The sequence below is a fragment of the Muscardinus avellanarius genome (assembly GCF_963383645.1).
Source record: "Muscardinus avellanarius genome assembly, chromosome: 8".
NCBI lineage: Eukaryota > Metazoa > Chordata > Mammalia > Rodentia > Gliridae > Muscardinus > Muscardinus avellanarius.
Window position 1 is genome coordinate 40,406,549 of NC_137794.1, and position 19,902 is coordinate 40,426,450.

General features: G+C 43.0%; 1 protein-coding gene across 8 annotated transcripts in view; it reads right to left on the bottom strand.

Moving 5' to 3' along the window:
* SYNCRIP (synaptotagmin binding cytoplasmic RNA interacting protein) overlaps positions 1-17,700 on the bottom strand; it is a gene marked incomplete at both ends in the record, with an annotated part of 39,720 nt that extends 22,020 nt beyond the window's left edge. For 5 of the 8 annotated variants that reach the window (XM_080699869.1, XM_080699868.1, XM_080699867.1 and 2 more), the window contains 5 exons: positions 11,831-12,007; positions 12,112-12,225; positions 16,472-16,579; positions 16,704-16,822; positions 17,553-17,700. In XM_080699869.1, coding sequence (XP_080555995.1) covers positions 11,831-12,007; positions 12,112-12,225; positions 16,472-16,579; positions 16,704-16,822; positions 17,553-17,700 — 666 coding nt within the window. Of the gene's footprint in view, positions 1-11,830; positions 12,008-12,111; positions 12,226-16,471; positions 16,580-16,703; positions 16,823-17,552 lie in introns of those variants that run through there. The other 3 variants (XM_080699872.1, XM_080699871.1, XM_080699870.1) reach the window with 3 other exon arrangements.
* Positions 17,701-19,902: the final 2,202 nt, after the last annotated feature.

Here is a 19,902-nt window from a genome sequence, read left to right on the forward strand (position 1 = left end):
ATTGTTAAATTAGTTATAAACAGATCATAAATTTAGTCATTTCCATCCTGTTAAATGTGATCTGTATTTCCAAAGCTATCAAGCATTTTCAAAGCTGGGTGTGGTGGGGCATGCCTGTAATCTCATTACTTGGAAGGCTGAGATAGGATCACAGGTTCAAGGCTAGCCTCCGCAACTTGTGAGACCCTCAGCAACCTAAGTGAGACCCTGTTTCAAAATAAAGAAAAAAACAGGGTGGCTGGGGAAGTAGCTCAGAAGTAGAGTGCTCCTGAGTTCAATCCCAATATCCCCCCAATCCTTTTTTTCTTTTGGTGGTACTAGGGATGGAACCCAGGGGCCTTCCTACCTCCAGGCTATACCCCCAGGCCTATTTTTTTAATATTTTATTTGGAAACATGGTCTCATTAAGTTTCTGAGAGCCTCACTAAGCCACTGGGGCTGTCTTTGAACCTGCAAGATCCTCCTGTCTGAGCACTGGGATTACAAGTATGTGCCACCATGCCCAGCTCAAATCCTTTTTTCTTCTTTTTTTGTGCTACTGAGGATGGAACCCAGGGGCATTCTACCTCCAAGCTACACCCCCAGCCCTGTTTATTTTGAAACAGGGTCTCACTGAGTTGCAAAGGGCTTCAAGAAGTAGCTGAGGCTGTCCACAAACTGCAATCCTCCTGTCTCGGCCTCCCAAATGCTGGAATTACAAGCATGTGTCACCATGCCTGGCTTCCCAACCCAATTTTTTATTGTTTATTTTGAAACAGGTTCTCACCGAGTTGTATATGGCCTCACTAAATAACTGAGGCTATCAAGGAACCAGGATTATGTCTAAGTCTCCCAAAGGCTAGGATTACAAGTGTGTGCCACCACGATCAGCTCAGATCCTTTTCAATCTCATTTTTTTCTTTAATAGTACTGAGAGCAATGTGTGGTGGTGCATGTTTATAATCCTAGTATTCAGGAGGCTGAGACTGGAGGACTGCAATTCCCAGCTAGCCTCAGGTACTTTGTGAGGTCCTTTGCAACTCAGTGAGACCCTGTTTCAAAATAACCAGGCATAGTTGTGCATGCTTGCAATCCCAGCATCGGGAGGCTTAGACAGGAGGATCACTGTTCGTGGACAGCTTCAGCTACTTATTGAAGCCCTCTGCAACTTAGTTAGACCTGTTTCAAAATAAAAAATAAAAAAATAGGACGGGGATGTAGCTCACAGGTTGAGTGCCCCTGGATCCCACCCCCAGACCCACAAATAAATAAATAAATAGGGCTGGGGGTAGCTCGTAGGTAGGATACCCTTGGGTTCCACCCCCAGTACTACAAAAAACAAAACAAGAACTGGGGATTGAACCCAGGGGCATTATACCTCTGAGCTACGCCCCCAACCCTTCTTATTTTTTGTTTTGAAACAACGTCTTGCTAGGTTATTGAGAGTTTCAGTATGTTCCTGAGTGTGTCCTTGAAACTATGATTCTCCTGTCTCAGCCCACCAAGTACTGGGGCTACAGGGGCACACTACTATGCCCAACTCTGACCTTATCATACAAGGCATTATTACCACTGCAGGCAGATTCCAGTCACCAAACATTTCAATCCAACTATGCCTTAAGTCATAGATAAGAATTTAAATAAAATCTATAGATAAACTGGGCATGGTGGCAGACTTGTAATCTCAGTATTTGCTTTTATTTATATATTTATTTTTTGCGATACTGGGGATGGAACTCAGGGGCATTCTACATCTGAGGTACACCCCTAGCTCTATTTTTTATTCTTTATTTTGAAACAGGGTCTCACTGAGTTGCAAAGGGCCTAAGTAGCTGAGGCTGTCCTGAAATCTTGCAATCCTCCTGTCTCAGCCTCCCAAATGTGTAAGCCACCACGCCAGGCTGTAATCTCAGTATTTGGAAGGCTGAGACAGGAGGACCACAGTTGCATGCCCAGCCTTAGCTACTTAGTGAGGTCCGCCACAATTTAGTGAGAGCCAGTTTCCAAAAGAACAAAAAGAATGAAGGTACCTAACTCAAAAGTAGACTGCTCCTGGGTTCAGCAACAACAAAACCAAACCTAGAGCTTACTAACAGGCTTTCATTTCTCCAAAATCTTTGACTTCAGTCCAGCTTGGTAGCCTAAGTTTTTTTTCCCACTACTTGGGAGGCTATAGGAGGATTGCAGGTTTAAGGACAGCCTTAGCAATTTAGTGAAGCTCTCAGAAACCTAGTAAGACCCTGTTTCCAAATCAGAAAATTGTTCTTGGGGTGTAGCTCAGAGACAAAATGCTTCTGGGTTTAATCCCTAGTACAAAATAAACACAAAAATAAATAAAACAACCTCTGACCTCCCTCCTATTGCTGAGACCCTCCCCCCTTTTGTCTTTTGTTCTCTTTACCCAAACAACCTTCATCATTTAACCACTTACACCTTGTCATTCATACCAAGGCTCAACTTTAATGGTACTATGCATCTTGACCCAGCAGCTATAAACTATAGCCTTCTTATACTGATTTAATTCAAGTTTTATCTACTTATTTTCACAGAACACATTTTAGATAAACTCATTTGTTTTTTGGTTTTTTTTTTTTACTGTGCTACTCAAATCTTTCTTACAAATCTCCACCAGCCCTAACCCAAAGCAATGTATCCCTCCATTCATCCTTCCTTTACCCCTTGCACCATATGCTTTGCCTATCCTGTCCTATAAGCTCTCTAAAGGCAAGGACTTATACATCTACAGAAAAAAATTCTCTTTTTAAAACCAATATTGAGCTGGGTATAGTGGTGCAGGCTTGTAATCCCAGCATTCAGGAGACTGAGACTGGAGGATCATGGTTCGCAGACAGCCTCAGCTCCTAAGTGAGGCCCTTTGCAACTCAGTGAGCCTGTTTAAAAAATAAGAGACTTCAAAAAAAATAGGGCCTGGATTGTAGCTCAGAGGCACAATGCCCCTCGGTTCCCTCCCCAGTACCACAAAAAATAAACCAACCCAATATTGAGCTGGACATGGTGGTGTATACCTGCAAATCCCAATATTTTCTAGGCTGAGACAGGAGGATTGCAGGTTAGCACCATCCTCAGTAACGTAGCGAGTCTCTCAGCAACTTAGTGAAGTCCCTCTGCAAGGTAGTGAGACCATTTTAAAAATAAGGCTAAGGGTAAAGCTTAGAGTCATAATACCCCAAGTTCATACTCCAGTACCATTAAAAAGAAACATAGAATATGTTACTTAATTGCCAATAAAATATTTCATGAACCTATTGACAGCTGCATTCATCCCAACCGTTTTATACATATTATGTTGATGTACACACAAACACAAACACTCTGCTGAATAAAACCATCAACAGGTATAAAAATCTTAACCTTTAATGTATAAGCAGAGATCTCACATACACACGTATTTATAACAGCTATCACTAGCATTTTTTTGTATATGCTGTACTAGGGATTGAACCCCAGGAGCTTTCTCAAAGCTATACTAGCAGCCCCATTTTTAATTTTTATTTTGAATCAGGGTCTCACTAGGTTGAGAGTCTCATTACTTGCTTAGACTGTCCTCGAACGCGTAGTTCTCCTGTCACAGCCTCCCAAGTAGGTTCCAGGTTATAAGTGTATGCTACCATGCCTGACTCACTATTGGCATTTTTTACCAGGATACTTCTATCATATAGGTCTGTCCTGGGCACTGCAGCACCCTTGGTCCTATTCTCCAATTCCATTAACATGCCTGCCCTTCTTTCTGGTATCTGTGACTATCAGAAATACCACATAAGCTGGATGTGCTGATGCATACCTATAAGCCCAGTACTTGGGAGGCTGAGATAGGTGGATTGTAGGTTCACAACCAGCCTTAGTAATTTACTGAGGTCCCCTGCAATTTAGACCCTGCTTCAAAATTAAAAAATAAAATAGGACTGGGGGTGAATTCAGGTGTCTGAGTTGTTTGTTTCTTTTTAATCAATCCCTGATACAAACAACAAAAATGCTAGGTGTGGTGGTACATACCTATAATCCCAGTACTTGGGAGGCTTGGCCAAAAGGATCACAAGTTTGAGGACTGCCTCAGTAAGTAGTGAGACTTATCCTAGCAAGACCCCGTTTCAAAATTAAAAAATAAAAGTCAGTTATGGTGATACACACTTGTAATCCCAGTACATGGGAGGCTGAAACAGGTAGATTGCAAGTTTATGGACAGCCTCAGCAAATAGTGAGTCTCTCATCAACCTAGTAAGACCCTGCTTTAAAATAAAAATAAAAGCCGGGCGTGGTGGTGCACACTTGTAATCCCCGCACTTGGGAGCCGGAGACAGGAGGATCGCGCAGGTTCGAAGCCAGCTGCACTGGCGTAAGAAACCCTGTTTCCAAATAAAAATATAAAATAGGTCTGGGAGTGTAGCCTGAAGGTAGAAGGGCTTCCAGGAACCCCAGTACCACCAATAAATAAATAAATAAATAAATAAATAAATAAATAAATAAATAAATAAATAAGAGAGGACTGGGGGCACAGTTCAGAAGTAGAATTACCCTTGGTTTCAATTCCAAGTACCACAAAAATTAACTAAAGAAAGAAACCACAGATTTTCACATATGCCCAGGGAGTGAGGGGGAAAGCATTATCACCCTCTGATCTCTGATCCCTATGACTGAAGTTAACACAGAATAAATAAAATTATTACAAATAAAAGCTTGAAAACCAGGGAGTGGGGCGTGGTGGCTCATGCCAGTAATCCCAGTGCTTGGGAGACTGAGACAGGAGGATCTCAGGTTTGAAGCCGGCCTCAGCTACTTTTAAGACCCTGTTTTCCAAATAAAAAATAAAATAGGACTGGACTGAGGGTGTAGCCTGGAGGGAGAAGGCCCCTGGGTTCCACCCTACAAATAAGTAAGTAAATAAATAAAAGCTAGAAAACCTTTAAGCTATGTAGAAATATTGGTATAACAAATGATGTATTAGAGGACATTAGTAGAGTATCAGGTTATTTATCTAGCACCTATTACAGAGTAGGAGTGTTCTAAATGTTGGTGATACAACGTGGGGTTATGTTCTGGTGAGGAAAAGATATATAATTTAAAAGTAAAGAAATCATTTCAAGTCCATCTAAGTAAAAACTATTTTATCATGTTCTGGGTATTTTCATTGAGCAACTAGAAGGAAAGTTGCTCAACATCTGAAATGACCTTCTAGGGGACATGACTGATAAGTCAGCAACCTTAATAACTGGGCTGCTCTGAAAATATAGGGAAACAAATGAGATGAGAACAGTCATGGTTTATTTGGAGAACAAAAAATGTAGGGAAAGTATGGATGGAAGGGTAATGACCAGGAAAGGGGGGCAAGGGAAACAAGAATTTGATTGGATAGGGCCTTGTTTAAAAGTAAGTTTGCAGAGCATGGGGAACAGTCTTCTAACCTGTATTGCCATATGTAAAAGGTAACCAATAGCAGTAAAACTAGTTAGGATTCTTAAGTAGTCTGTATTGTACAAATGATATCTGATAAAAGTGATAGATGTCCAAAAAACTTTGTGAGCTCCTTTTAACACTGGCTCAACTACTACATAATTTAAACAATCAGACTACTTGGTGCCATATTTTTACATAAATTGCTATCTAAGCTGGCACACGACAGCACTTGGGAAGCTGAAGCAAAAGGATAGAAAATTTGAGGTCAACCTGGACAACTAAGCAAGACCCTGTTACAAAACAAAAATAATAAAGGACTGGAGATATAACTCAGTGGTAGAGCACCCCTAGGTTCACTCCCCAGTACTACAACCACACAAAAAAAGTTAACAGCAGGCCTCCAACTAAAGAAACCTAGTAGCTGTGGTATTCAGCTCTATCACCTCAGACAAATCACCCAGTCTATTTACAGAGTAAAGATAATTTCACTTGCCTAAAATAAACAACTGAGGTAGAATATAAAACTGGTAATGTAGAACCTAGTTCAGCTCCTGACCCTCAGTACGTACTTAAGTGGTAATTATTAATCACCTTTCCACAAGTTTAGATACTCCTTCCCTTAACTAGATAACCATTTGGGCACTGGCTCTTTTTCCCAAAGTTCAAGATCACTTGAGAAAACCTAAAATCACTTCCAACTTCATCCTCTTCTTCAGTTATTAACATCAATTAAACCATTTTCACAAGTAATCCACATGGCTAATTTACAATCAGTTCTTTGGGTTTTTTCTTTTCTTTTTTTTTTTTTTTGGGGGGGGCTGCACTACCAGCCCTTTTTCTTTTTTCTTTTTTTTTTTTTTTTTTGTGTGGTAGCACTAGGGAATGAGCCCAGGGGCAGTGAACCACTGAGATATACCCCCAGCCAATTTTATTCTTTATTTTCAAACAGGGTCTCACTAGGTTGCATGTGCGCCACCATGCCTGGTGCTTTTTTTTTTTTTTATTTCAAAACAGGGCCTTTCTAGGTTGCTTAGTGCTGGTTTCAAGCTTGCAATGCTCCTGTCTCAATGTCCCAATACAGAGATTACAGGTATGCACCATCATGCACAGCAGTAATTGTTAAATCAGTTTTATAAAACAAGGCAAGTGCCTAAATAAACTTAGCAACCTTACAATATTCCTGAAGACACACACTCAGAGTAAGTGTTTCAATCTTGTCTGACTATAAATAATACAGAGACATTTTCCCAACATTCAGTTATGTACAAGCAGAATGATACTTCAAATATATAAAAATTTGTCTTGATTATTAGCATTGCAAAAAATAGAATCTCAAGATACTAATAAAATAGAGACAGCTTCTAACAGATGATCCCCAGGAGTATATTTAGGAAGGGCCTAAATAATTTCCACAAATGCATACAAAGTAGCAGAAATATTCAAATAATCTGGGTGTGTGTGGCACAAATTTGTAATCCCAACATTTGGGAGGCTAAGACAGGTTTGTGGACAGCCTCAGCTACTTAGTGAGGCCCTTTCCAACTCAGTGAGACCATTTCAAAATAAAAAAATAAAAATCAGCCGGGCGTGGTGGCACATGCTTGTAATCCCTGCGCTTGGGAGGCTGAGACAGGAGGATCACACAGGTTCAAAGCCAGCCTCAGCTACTTAGTGAGGGTCTCAGCTACTTAGTGAGACCCTGTTTCCAAATAAAATATAAAATGGATCTGGGAGTATAGCCCGGAGGTAGAAAGCCTCTGGGTGTACCACCAAAAAAAAAAAAAAAAAAAAAAAAAAAAAAAAAAATCAGGCTAGGGGTGTAGCTCGGAGGTAGAATGCCCCTAGGTTTCATCCCGAGCATTCACAAAAATAAATAATCTGGATTTTGTATTTTCTCTAGCATGTTTCAATGACTCAATTTTTCTAAGTCTAATTCTTTCCTTTATTGTTATATAAAAACAAGCCTCCCAAATCCTAAAAAAAAAAATAGCAAGTTGGGTGTAGCGGCACACACCTATTATGCTAGTACTTTCGGGAGTCTGAGATAGGAGGATGGCAGCTTCATGGCTAGCCTCAAGAATCTGAGGCCATCTTCAAGTAGTAAGGTTCTCATCAACCTAGTGAGATCCTGTAACAAAACAAAAAAGCTGGGAGTAGTGGCACATGCTTGCAAGCCCAGGGAGGCTTATACAGTAGGATCAAAGGTTCAAAGCCAGCCTCAGCAAATTAGTAAAGCAAAATTGGGCCAGGGGTGTACCTTGAAGGTAGAATGCTCCTGGGTTCAATTTCTCAAATCCCCCACCCCGTGTCCCTACCACCAAAAGGGCAACAGAAGATATATCCATATCCAACTCATCCCAGTGGATGTAAGTCAATGTTACCAAATAAATTATTTTAGGAGTACTGGTGACTGAACCCAGGGGGGTATTCTACCTCTAAACTACACCCTCAGCCCAATTTGTTTTTATTTTAAAGCAGTGTCTCACTAAATTGCTTAGGTTAACCTTCAATCCTGTCCCAGCCTTCCAAGTACTGAGATTAGAGTCCTTGCATTACCAGCCAAAAAAAAAAAAACACAAAAACAAAACAAAAAAAAAAACACACCAAAAAATTTTTTTGTGGTACTGGGGATTGAAAACCCGGGCATTCTACCTCTGAGCTACAGCCCCAGTACTTTTTTTTTTTTTTTAAACAATCTTGCTAGGTTGATGAGGTTCACTACTTGCTGAGGCTGTCCTCCAACCTGCTACCCTTGTCTCAACAACCTCCCAAGTACTGGAATTACAGGCACGCCCAACAACAACAAAAAATTTAAAGGCACCAAAATAGCCAGGTATGGTGCTGCATGCCTGTAATCCCTGTACTTGGGAGACTAAGGAAGACTGCAGGTTGGAAGCCAGCCTCAGCAATTAAGTGAAACCGGTTTCAAATAAAAAAATAAAAGTTAATGTCGGGCGTGGTGGCGCACGCTTGTAATCCCCGCGCTTGGGAGGCTGAGACAGGAGGATCACACGGGTTTCGAAGCCAGCCTCAGCTACTTAGTGAGGCTTTCAGCAATTTAGTGAGACCCTGTTTCCAAATAAAATATAAAAAAGGTCTGGGAGTAAAGCCCACAGGTAGAAAGCCTCTGGGTTCCACCCCCAGTACCACCAAAAAAAAAAAAAAAAAAAGTTACAGGCACAACAAAATTCAAGCATCCTTCCTGTTCATCAGGTAGTAAAATACAATTACGCCCCCAGAGGAGGACTCAAATCACCAGAGAAATTCATAAAAAAGATAACAAGACCAATGAAAAAAGCTGATTGGTTAATCTATGAAAGTTTCTATACTAAAGTAAAAGTATATATGTATTAATACTTATATTAAGATATAACATACATTAATAAGACTATATACAACCACCCTATAGTAATACAATTTTGGATTATAATATACTTAAGCCAGGACAACTGTCCAAACTATAGCATTTCAGTGTCTTCTTACAGGCACTAAAAATCATCTAGAGAGTTGTAAACAATCATCCTCTAATGTTTTCTTAATCTTAAGGTTTCTAAAAAAATCAACTAGATAGCAAACTGCCTTCTCAATCACTGTATTTGCACATTAAAATGTTGTAACTGCTACTTGTTTAAAAAAAACATTGAAGTCCTGTGTGGTGGCACACATTTGTATGGGAAGCTGAGAAAGGAGGATCACAGCTTGCAGACAGCCTCAGCTACTTAGTGAGGCCTTTTGCAACTTAGTGAGACCTTGTTTCAAAATAAAGAATAAAAAACAGGGCAGGGGCGGAGCATGAGAGTGTGCGTGTGTGCGTGTGTGCGAGTGTGCGCGCGCGTGTGTGTGTCTCTCTCTCTCTCTCTCTTCCCCCCTCTCTCCAGGGTAGAATGCCCCTGGGTTCCATCCCCAGTAACCCCCCCCACACACACACACCTTTACTGCTGCCTAACAAAACATTCCATTCTTTTATAGGAGAGCAAGATGATTTCTAAAATACTTCTTTCTAGGGCTGAAAAAACCCCTTCATTTTACCTAAACTGCTGAAACTAAAAATTTCGACAGCCACTAGGTTGCCAGTGAATAGCTGTAGAACTATATCCCTTCTTAAAAGAAGCATTATATTTTAAGGAGGGAAAAGTAAGCTATGATTTAAAAGATATCTAAATTGATGACTTCCGTCTTTAAAGACACCTATATTCTTTTCAAGAAACACATTTTTTCTCTAATGTTGAAGCTCTACCATTCCATTTTATCGACCATTCTACCATCCACTGGTGAATGGTACCACCTACCATTCCATTATATATGTGTATATACACATGTGCATATGTACATATATACATAGACACACATCAATAGAGGGACAAGCAATACAAAACAAATCAAAATACACTTATATTTCCTCCTTATGGTCCATCCTAAAATGTTACAGGTTAAACACCCTAAATCTGAAACTCAGAAACCCAAAGCCAGGCATAGTTGTACACATTTGTAATCCCAATACTTGGAATGCTGAGACAAGAGGATCACAGGTTCGTGGCTAGCTTCAGCAACTTTAGTGAGATGCTGATTCAAACTAAAAAAACAGGGCTAGGTATAGCTCAGAGGTAGAATATTCCTGGTTTGATCCCCAGCACCACAAAAAAGAAAATAAAAGGTGAGAGAGAAGAAATCCAATCCAAACAGCACAGAAAGTTTTGGATTTTGAAGCATTTCAGGTATTTTGATGTTAGGTTACCAGGGTTTTAATGCTTAACCATTAAAGCTTATGCAATATCCCCAAACCAGAGAGCTCTGAAATACTTCCAGTCCCAAATATAAGGACACTCAATTATACATAATGGTAATAAACAGAGCTCGGGGGTGTCAACCTGAAGAATTTAAATTTTCTCTAGTTTTATTTTTTGGTACATTCCACAGGCTTAAATGAACTCCTGGCTCTTCAACTTTAAGCTGCAGAAGCCTCTTGAGTCATAGAATTTAAGAAAATTTAGCCAGGCGTGGTGGCGCATGCTTGTAATCCCAGCGCCTGGGAGGCTGAGACAGGAGGATCTCATAGGTTTGAAGCCAGCCTCAGCTAATTATTGAGGCTCTCAGCAACTTAGTGAGACCCTGTTTCCAAAAAAAGTATGAAAAACTCTGGGAGTATAGCCTGGAGGTAGAAAAGTCCCTGGGTTCCACCCCCGTACCACAAAAAAAAGAAAGAAAGAGAGATAAAGTAAGTACGTTAGTTTGTTTCAGGATTTTTCCCCCTTTGAGGTACTGGGGACTGAACCCAAAGACATTCTACTTCTAAGCTGCAACCCTAGCCCTCTTTATTCTTTTCTTTGAAACAAGGTCTCACGAAATTGCAGAGGGCCTAAGTAGTTAAGGCTGGCTGAATTTCTGTGATCCTCCTGTCTTAGCCTAACAAATAGTGGTATTACAAGAGTTTGCCACCACATCCAGCTAACAACTAGTTTTTGACACAAACCTGCTGTCCCAGATACTCAGAAGCTGAGGCTGGAGGATTGCTTGAGCCACGGAGTTTGGGACCAGCTTGAGCAACACAGTGAAAGCTCATTTCAAAAACAACCCAACTAGTTTCAAGTTACGTATGCCATAATTTTAAACACTGAAAAATTTAAGCCCTCACCTAACGTGTGTGGTTTGGGGTTTTTTGGGCGGGAAGTACTGGAGATTAAAACCAGGAGCATTCTACCTGTGAGTTACATCTCCATCCCTATTTTTATTTTGAAAGAGGGTCTCACTAAGTTCCCGAGGCTGGCTCTGAACTTGTGATCTTCCTGTCTCAGCCTCAAAAGTGCTGGGAATACAGGCTAACATCTGATATGTTAACATCAAATATTGTCACCAACCACAAATTCTTTACAGCATTGCCAAGAAATTTATCCTAATAATGAGGTGTGTGTGTGTGTGTGTGTGTGTGTGTGTTTGTGTGTATTACTAGAGATTGAACCCACAAGCAATCTACCTCTGAGCTACACCCCCAGCCTTATTTTTTCATTATTTTGAAATAGGGCCTCACTAAATAGCTGAGGCTGGCTGGGAACCTCTTATCTTCCTATCTCTGTCTCACAAATATTGAGATTACAAGTGTGTGCCACCAGGTCTAGCTTATCTGTATTTTAAAAAATAGGAATGGCCTAGGTGTAGACAGAAAATTTGAGGTTCTATTAGTTATTTCCTCAAAGCCTTTTTATAGTCCTACAAATTTAAATGAAAAAAAAAAAACCATTATTATGCTAAATGTCTCAAACACCAATAACTAAGACTTATACAATACATTCTAGACCCCCAATTTTTCAACTATCTAAGCAAATACCGTTACAATGTTTACACAAAGAATATGGAAGACATATTGCCTAATAAGCAGTTTGAGACACAATAAGAAAAAAATCTACCATTAAAAAGATAGTGACTGAAGGAAAAAATAACTTACCAATTTAACAGCCTCCTGAGCTGCTTCTTTTGTACAAAAAGTGACAAACGCATAACCTCTGTTGAGACCAGTGAGTGGATCCATCATTAGACGAAGATCCCATATAGGTCCAGCTTTCTCAAATAATGGAACAAGCTCATCCTCAAATAGATCTCTTGGGATTTTCCCCACAAATATCTAAAAGTTAAGTATAATGCAAAAATAAAAATCATGGAGAATTATTTAGGAATCCAGATACCTGTACTTTTACTATAAAAGGTACAAGTTTTTAGTTTCTTTACCTCAGTGCCAACAGAAGGCTGCTGACCTGAATAAACGGAATCTGGAGGTGGTCCCCCATACTTCCTCTGTCCAGTGGTCACATCAAGTGTGTAGCCTGTTCTTTCCAAGAGTGCCTTTAAAAGTTCAAATATCATTAAAACTTTTAGTTTACAAGGCAATTTCCATACATTTAGCAGTTAATATCAATCTTGCTCAAATCTTTTCAATTATCTTAGCAACATCTCCCCATAAACGTATTTCTCCCATAAAATGTTAAAATTCCCCCTTTCATACAGGCTTATTACACCCCAAACTCAAAATTTCAGGTTCATGTGAGAATTACTTTCTAGTTTCCAATCAATTATTAAATAGTAATGAAAATATCCATCAACATTTTCCAGGACAGAATATATTCACTCTGCTAATGCCTCCTAAAAATGACAGTTGCCTCCCAATTCTGGACATCTTACTCAATAACTTCCCTGTACTGCAACTCCTAAGAACACACTGCCACTTTGGGCATTTTGCCACCTCTGAAGATACTACACTCCCAAAACAAGTCTAGAAACTTGTTGGAGGTGTAAGATAACTATTAGCTGGGCGTGGTGGCACACATTTGTAATCCCAGTGCTTGGGAGGCTGAGACAGGAGGATCACACAGGCTTGAAGCCAGCCTCAACTACTGAGTGAGATTCTCAGCAACTTAGTGAGACCTTGTTTCCAAATAAAGTATAAAATAGGTCTGGGAGTATAGCCTGGAGGTAGAAAAGCCCCAGGGTTCCACCCCTAGTACACCCCCCCCACATAACTATTATTTAATATTAAAGTATGCCAGGCATGGTGGCACACACTTGTAATTCCCCCACTTGGGAAGCTGAGACAGGAGGATCTCAAAGGTTCGAAGCCAGCCTCAGCTGGCATAAGAGACCCTATTTCCAAATAAAATATAAAATAGGTCTGAGAGTGTAGCCTGGAGGTAGAAGACCCCTGGGTTCCATCCCCAGTACCACACACACACACATACATACATACATACATACATACATACATACACACACACACATACATATATCATGCCTCACAGTATAGCATGTAGTCATTCAAAAAAGTCAAAATTACTCAAACTTTATGAAATTACAACAATGTAACATAATTTCTACATTTTCTCCTTTAAAAAATAAACCTTTAAAATATACACAACTGGCGAGGCAGGCGTGGTGGCACATGCTTGTAATCCCTGCACTTGGGAGGCTGAGACAGGAAGATCGCACAGGTTCAAAGCCAGCCTCAGCTACTTAGTGAGGCTCTCAGCAACTTAGTGAGACCCTGTTCCCAAATAAAATATAAAATAGGTCTGGGAGCATAGCCCGGAGGTAGAAAGCCACTGGTTTCCACCCCCAGTACCACAAAAAAAGAAAAAAAACATACACACACACCTCATTTCACTCAGGATTAGGAGTTTCTCTTCATCCCTTATAGGTAGATCAAAGTACTAAAAAGTACTAAAAATGCAGTAGCACATTAAATTTTAAGAAAAAATAAAATCAAGATTGGTTCCCCCTTTCCACCATCTCTACCCTGAAACCAGTGGGGGTTTTTTTTTGTGTGTGTGTGGGTTTGGGGATGAAACCCAGGGGCATTTGACCTCTGAACAACCCCTGCCCTATTATATTCTTTATTTTTGAAACAGGGTCTCACTAAGTTGCAGAGGGCCTAAGTAGCTGAGGCTATCCACAAACTGCAATCCACGGCCTCCGGAATACTGGGATTACAAACGTGCACCACCATGCCCGACTAACCAGTTTTCTAAATAACAAAACCACTCATTAGTTCTGAAATAAGAAAGACAATACCAGCAACAAGACTTATCAAAATGCTAAGTGATTTGGAGTGACCTGTCTCTGAAAATAAAAATCACCAATTTTTAACATTTTCTACTCAAATAACAAATATAAAATTATAAGGCAAAGATAGAGCTCAATGGTAGAGTGCTTAGTTTGCTCAAGGTTCTGGGTTGGATCCCCAGAACCAACAAAAAGGAAAAACAAAAAACAAATTTATGAAAATACTAGAGCTCCTTTGTTCAACTTTACAACAAAGAGATTCACTAATAGCCACTATTCCAAGTAGCTCTTTTTCCTAGAATACCCAAATATGATTGCTTAAGGGTTCAACACTGGGTAATAAAACTAACTCAAATCTATGACTAGCATATAAACTAAGCTGTCAAATATTTACTCTTTTTCTCATCTGTAATTCCCATGCTACTACAATTGAGTGATACTTTCTTTACCTGAATCTATATGACCAAAATAACCCCTTCTGTCAATCTACTAAAAAACAAAAAAACTACCTATTCCCCATCAAACATCCTATAAAAATGTCTTTGTGTGTTTGTGTTACTTGGAATGGAACCTGGGCACATTCTACCTCTAAACTAAGAGCCCAGCCCTATTTTATTTTGAAACAGGGTCTTGCTAGGTTGTTGAGTCTCACTACTTGCTGAGGCTATCAAACCTGTAATCCTCCTGGTCTCAGCCTCCCAAATACTGAGATTTTAAGTGCAAACCACTACACCCAGCAAAATGTCTATCACAATTTAGGTACCTCTAAAGCTTTGTCACCTCTTTCCAAAGACAGAAATGAAAGCCACACAAATTTTCCTAAAATTTTAATAAACTCTTAACTCTCCAATTATAACTAGCACCAACACATTAAGAACAAATCTCATGTTTAAATGAAAAAACTGCATTTATAGTTAAAATTCAATTCACTAACTGCTAGACCTATGAAAGCCTCAAATTCTTGGTTGATGTTAACAGTTAACTCCATATTCTAATCTTTTCCTTTCCATATTCTAGGCTTCTCTCCTCCCATACTATTAAAACACCACTTAAACATCTATGCCCTTCTTAAAAACTGATTTTCTTACACCATAACCCTTGGCTCAAGAACAATATCACGCTACAGAAAAACACAAAGTAAAAAACTAATGCAATTCATATTCTTTAATTTTCGAAACGGTCTCAGTAGGTTGTTGAGTCTCACTAAGTTGCTATAGCTGGTCTTAAACCTGCAATCATAGTGCCTCAGCCTTCCAAGTACAGGGATTACAGGCAGGCATGTGCCACCACACTCAGGTATGAACCATATTTTTCTTTTGGGGGTGGGGGGTAACTGTGAATAAATCCCAGGGGCATTCTACTGAGCTACACCCCCAGCCCTATTTTTTAATCTTTTATTTTTGAAACAGGGTCTAACTGAATTGTGAAGGGCCAAAGTGCTGATGTTGTCCATAAACCCAGATCCTCCGTCTCTGTCTCCCAAATGCTGGGATTACAAGCGTGCACCACCACGCCCAGCTTGAACCATATCTTTCTTTCTTTCTTTCCTTCTTTCCTTCTTTCTTTCTTTCTTTTTTTTTGGTGGTACTAGGGGTGAAACCCAGAGGCTTTCTACCTCTGGGCTATACCCCCAGACCTTTTTTTTTTTTTTTAATATATTTTATTTGGAAACAAGGTCTCAGAAAGTTGCTGAAAGCCATCACTAAGTAGCTGAGGCTGGCTTGGAAGTTGTGCGATCCTCCTGTCTCAGCCTCCTAAGCGCGGGGATTACAAGCGTGCACCACCACGCCCGGCTTGAACCGTATTTTTCTAAGAACTATAAAAACTCATCAACACAAAAATAAAAACTTAGCTGAATTTCAGGTCATTTAAATCTCCCATATGACTTTAAATTCAACCCCAAAAAAGCCTTTCATCCCCAGCTTGTTATCTCACTTACATACCCATAGTGAACAATTTTAATAAAACAAGCTAACTTAATCTTAATACTAATGAAAGATGCAAAGTCAAAATTATAAATTCACTGGGGCTTGAGCATCCTAAAAAAAAGCAGCCAGCTGCTAAATGTACATTCTCTACCAGCATGAGGTAAACCGATTCCCAACAATTTGGTCTGTCAACCATCTAGATTTATACTTTTTCAGATTATATGTTTCATTTAAAAACTTTCATTTGGAATATTAATTACAGACTGAAACATCAATTGCTGGGTAACGAAACCAGCAAATAACATTTAAAGCAAAAACGATTAAAAAATGTTAGAGCCGGGCATGGTGGCACACACTTGTAATCCCAGTACTTGGGAGGCTGAGACAGGAAAATCACAGGTTTGCAAATAGGGCTGGGGGTGGAGCTCTGAAGTAGAATGCCCCTGGGTTCCATTCCCAGTACCACAAAAATTTATTTAAAAAATTAAAAGAAGTATCAGGATACTTTTTTTAAAAAATTAAAAAGATTAATCTTTAGATATACTTCACACCCAAAGATTACTACCCAGTAAAAGAGCTTTAAAACCAAAGAAAATCTTAAGACATACCTTAATTTTTGCCTCATCTGGTCCTTTACTAGAGTCCGCTACTTTGGTCCCCTGTTTTTCTCTCTGCCTGTAAGTCTTCATGACTCCACATAAAAAGGCACTTTTGTTCTGTAAAGAAATTTTCCACCCATATTTAACAATTACTGAATCTATGTCTAATAAGACTAAAAGGAGTATGTCAAAACTACTTAAAAGTTTAAATCTTTCTACACTAACATTAAATTAACATTACCTGAACATGAGAGAGATCACTGTCTTTAAACTGTTGAAGAACTGCCAATGCGCCGTCTTCATTGAACTCTTTTAAAGCTTCGATAGCTCTTTCATCTAAATCACTATGTGCAACTAGCCCTGGAGAAGAGAAAACTTAATTAGTCATCAACTTAGCATTTTTTGAAAAGCTTTATTTTCTTCCGTTTCTTAGAAAAGACCTGTATGAGCCAATACAGGTACATGTGTGACAACTATCAATTCTATTCCCCTTATCTACATAATGAAAAACAAAACAGTTTTGCCCTTCTAAACAAAATAAGGCCTCTCAACTACACTTACAATAACGAGTCAACTTATTTTTACACCCCAAGTCAGATAGTTCTAAACACAACATTTCTACAGTAAAAATACAAGCTTACAAATCCTCAAGTCAACCAACAAAACACCAAGCATGACAACTGAACATCTACTACAAATTACAAGTACCACTAGAAAAAGGAACTGTCACACCAAGCAAGACAAGAGAACCAGTCTACAGTTACCAAGTTATTTAACAAGAATCCGACTATAAAAATACCCCCAAAAGTCACATGGTCTGCTCCCAACATTTAGCAGCTGTTGCTACTGTCATACACTTATCCATCAGGCCAGCCACCAGCCTTCCCCTAGGGAGGGCCTATCCCTCCCTACTTCCCTCCCTCGGTACACCTTAACCTCTAGTTCAAACCTAAACTAACCAACTATCAGAACAAGGCAAAACTCCAGTTCCCACACTTATTGGAAACCACAAAAAGTTGCTATTTTAGCTCAAAGCCAGAAATCCAATAGAAAAATTTTATAATGTAATTTTGCAAGTGTTAGTTCTTACCTGCAACGTAAATTTCATCTAGTTTTTCAGCAACTTTCTGTGGTAAACCAGCATCAAGCAATGTCTGAAAATTTTCTGAATGGATAACTGCAGAAGTAGTATCCATGGGCTCTTCAGTACCATTTCCATTAACATGTTCTGTAGCCATGTTTCCAGAGATCTGTTCAAACGCAATAAGCAAAATTAAACTAGGATCTTCAAAACGAACAGAGGACAATATGAGAGCCCCAGTCTTTACTTTCTCTACCACTGACTACAGCAGCCAGTCTGCGCCTCCCTTGAAACGAGCCTTACTTTAAAGTCACTATCGCCTGACAAGCCAGATTTGGAGCCCGGGGCACAGAAGGACCGACTCACTATATTCCTTCCTTAGCACCACCCCTGACTCACCTGCTAACACTCCCTAGTTAAGAACTGTATTACAAATAAAGCCCAATCAGCCGGAGACCAGCCAGCCAGCGAGCCACATGCAGCTGTTTCCGTACGGAGAATAAGGTGTGGGTGAAGAAAGCCAAGCTGGGCTTGTCCCTCTCCAAGGTAACCCCCAAAGTGCGCTTTTTCCCGCCTGCCGCTTATAGATCGGTAACAACAGCCAGCGAAGAACAAAGCGCTCACACAAGCCACCTTCCCACCACCCAATTTCTCCACCCTTCATCCCACACCCCAGAGCCCGCCCCCGACTCCGCACCCAGAGCGGCAGCCTCTCCACTGCGGCCGCCAGGAGCCCATTAGAAACACGTGCTCTGCGCCTTCAAATGTCCTACAACTTCCTCCAACGAAAGCCCACCGAGTCCCAGGCCAACACGCCCGCCACTGGCTCCCCGGATCGACCCGCGGCCGCGGCCGGAGCCCCCAGAACGCGACAGCCCCCGGAAAGCGACAGCACCTCGCCCCTCGACACCAGGCCGCGGCGGCGCCAGGCCACGGCTCTCCCCGCCCCCCGGCGCCGCCGTCTCGGCCGTGACACATGGCTCCCTCGCCCGGCCTCGAGCCCCGGGGGCTGCGGCGCCCGCCCGGCCCGGCCCGCGCCCTCTCCGCCGCGGCGCCCTCTCCGCCCACTCCCGCCGCCACGACACCAGCTCCGCCGCCCGCGGGCCGCGCGGCCACGGGGCCGCCGAGGCGCCTCCTCCCGGAGCGCCGCAGACAAAGCCCGAGCGGGGCGGCACATGGGGAGGAGGAAGCGGCGGCGCGAGCCGCGGCCTACTCCCGGCCAGCCCCGGCCGGCGTGCTCCTCTCCCCCTTGGAATCCATTTTCCAGAAAAGCCGGTTTCTGCCCGCGCCGCCCTCCCCCAGCTCGCTCCACAATGTCAGGGAGCTCCCCTCCCCGGCCCGGGTCCTGGCGGTCGTTACCTCCCCGTTGGGCTGCGGCGGAGGAATCCTGTCCGAGGGGATCGGGGTGCGGGAAACGCGTGCTCGCCGCTCCCTGTGTCCGGCGCGAGTGGAGCTGTTGTAAAATGGCGGCCGAAGCTCACGCCGCTGGCAGCAAACCCGATCCAGTTCCACTCGCCTCCGAGCGCGCTCCCGGTGCGCGCGCGCGCCCCCGCGTGACCCCCCTTCCCTCCCCTCCCTCGCGCGTCCGCTTCTCTCGCTCACTCACTCCCTCGGCCCCGGCCCTCTTCCAGCTCCTCCTTCTCCCCCTGCCACCTCCACCGGCCTCCGTGCGCCTCCTTCCCTCGGCCTTCCTCCTCGCCCTCCCGGCCCCCTTCCCCCGCGGCTCCCAGCTCCGTCCGCGGCCGCTCAGGCTCGAGTGGCCGCCTTTCCCCTCCGGGCCCGCACTCCGGCTGCTCGCTCCCTCCCTCGCCCGCTCGCTCTCTCTCGGCCCCGGCCCCAGTCCCTGCCGAGTCGGCTCCTCTCTTTCTCTCTCCCGCGCTGACGTGACGACGTCGGCGACGCCCGGGACGCGCGCCCGCGGCCACGCCCCCGGGGGGGCAGACCCCGCCCTTCCGCCCGCCGAGGGACCGAGTGAATGGAGCCCCGCCCCGGCGCTCCTGCGGGCGGGGCGGCGGCGGCGCGTCCCACTCGCTCTCCTTTGTCAGGAGACGGGCCTCTCCCCGCCCGCCCCACCCCGCCGGCCCGGGCCGGGGGCGCCGAGCGCGGCCGCCGCCTCCCGAGCGCCCCGCCGGAGCGCTGCCCGCCGCCGCCGCCGCCGCTCTGCGGGCCGGGCCGCGGCCGCACGTGTCCCCCGGGGCGGGGCGGGGCGAGGCAGACAATGGGCCGCGGGGAGGGCGCGGCGGCGACCCCGCGGACCTTCGCCCCGGGCGGCTGGGCTCGGCGGCGGGGGTCGCCCCGGGAGGCCCGGCTTCCCCGCGGGACCACGGGCTCCGCTGGTCGAGCACCCCGGACCAAGGGT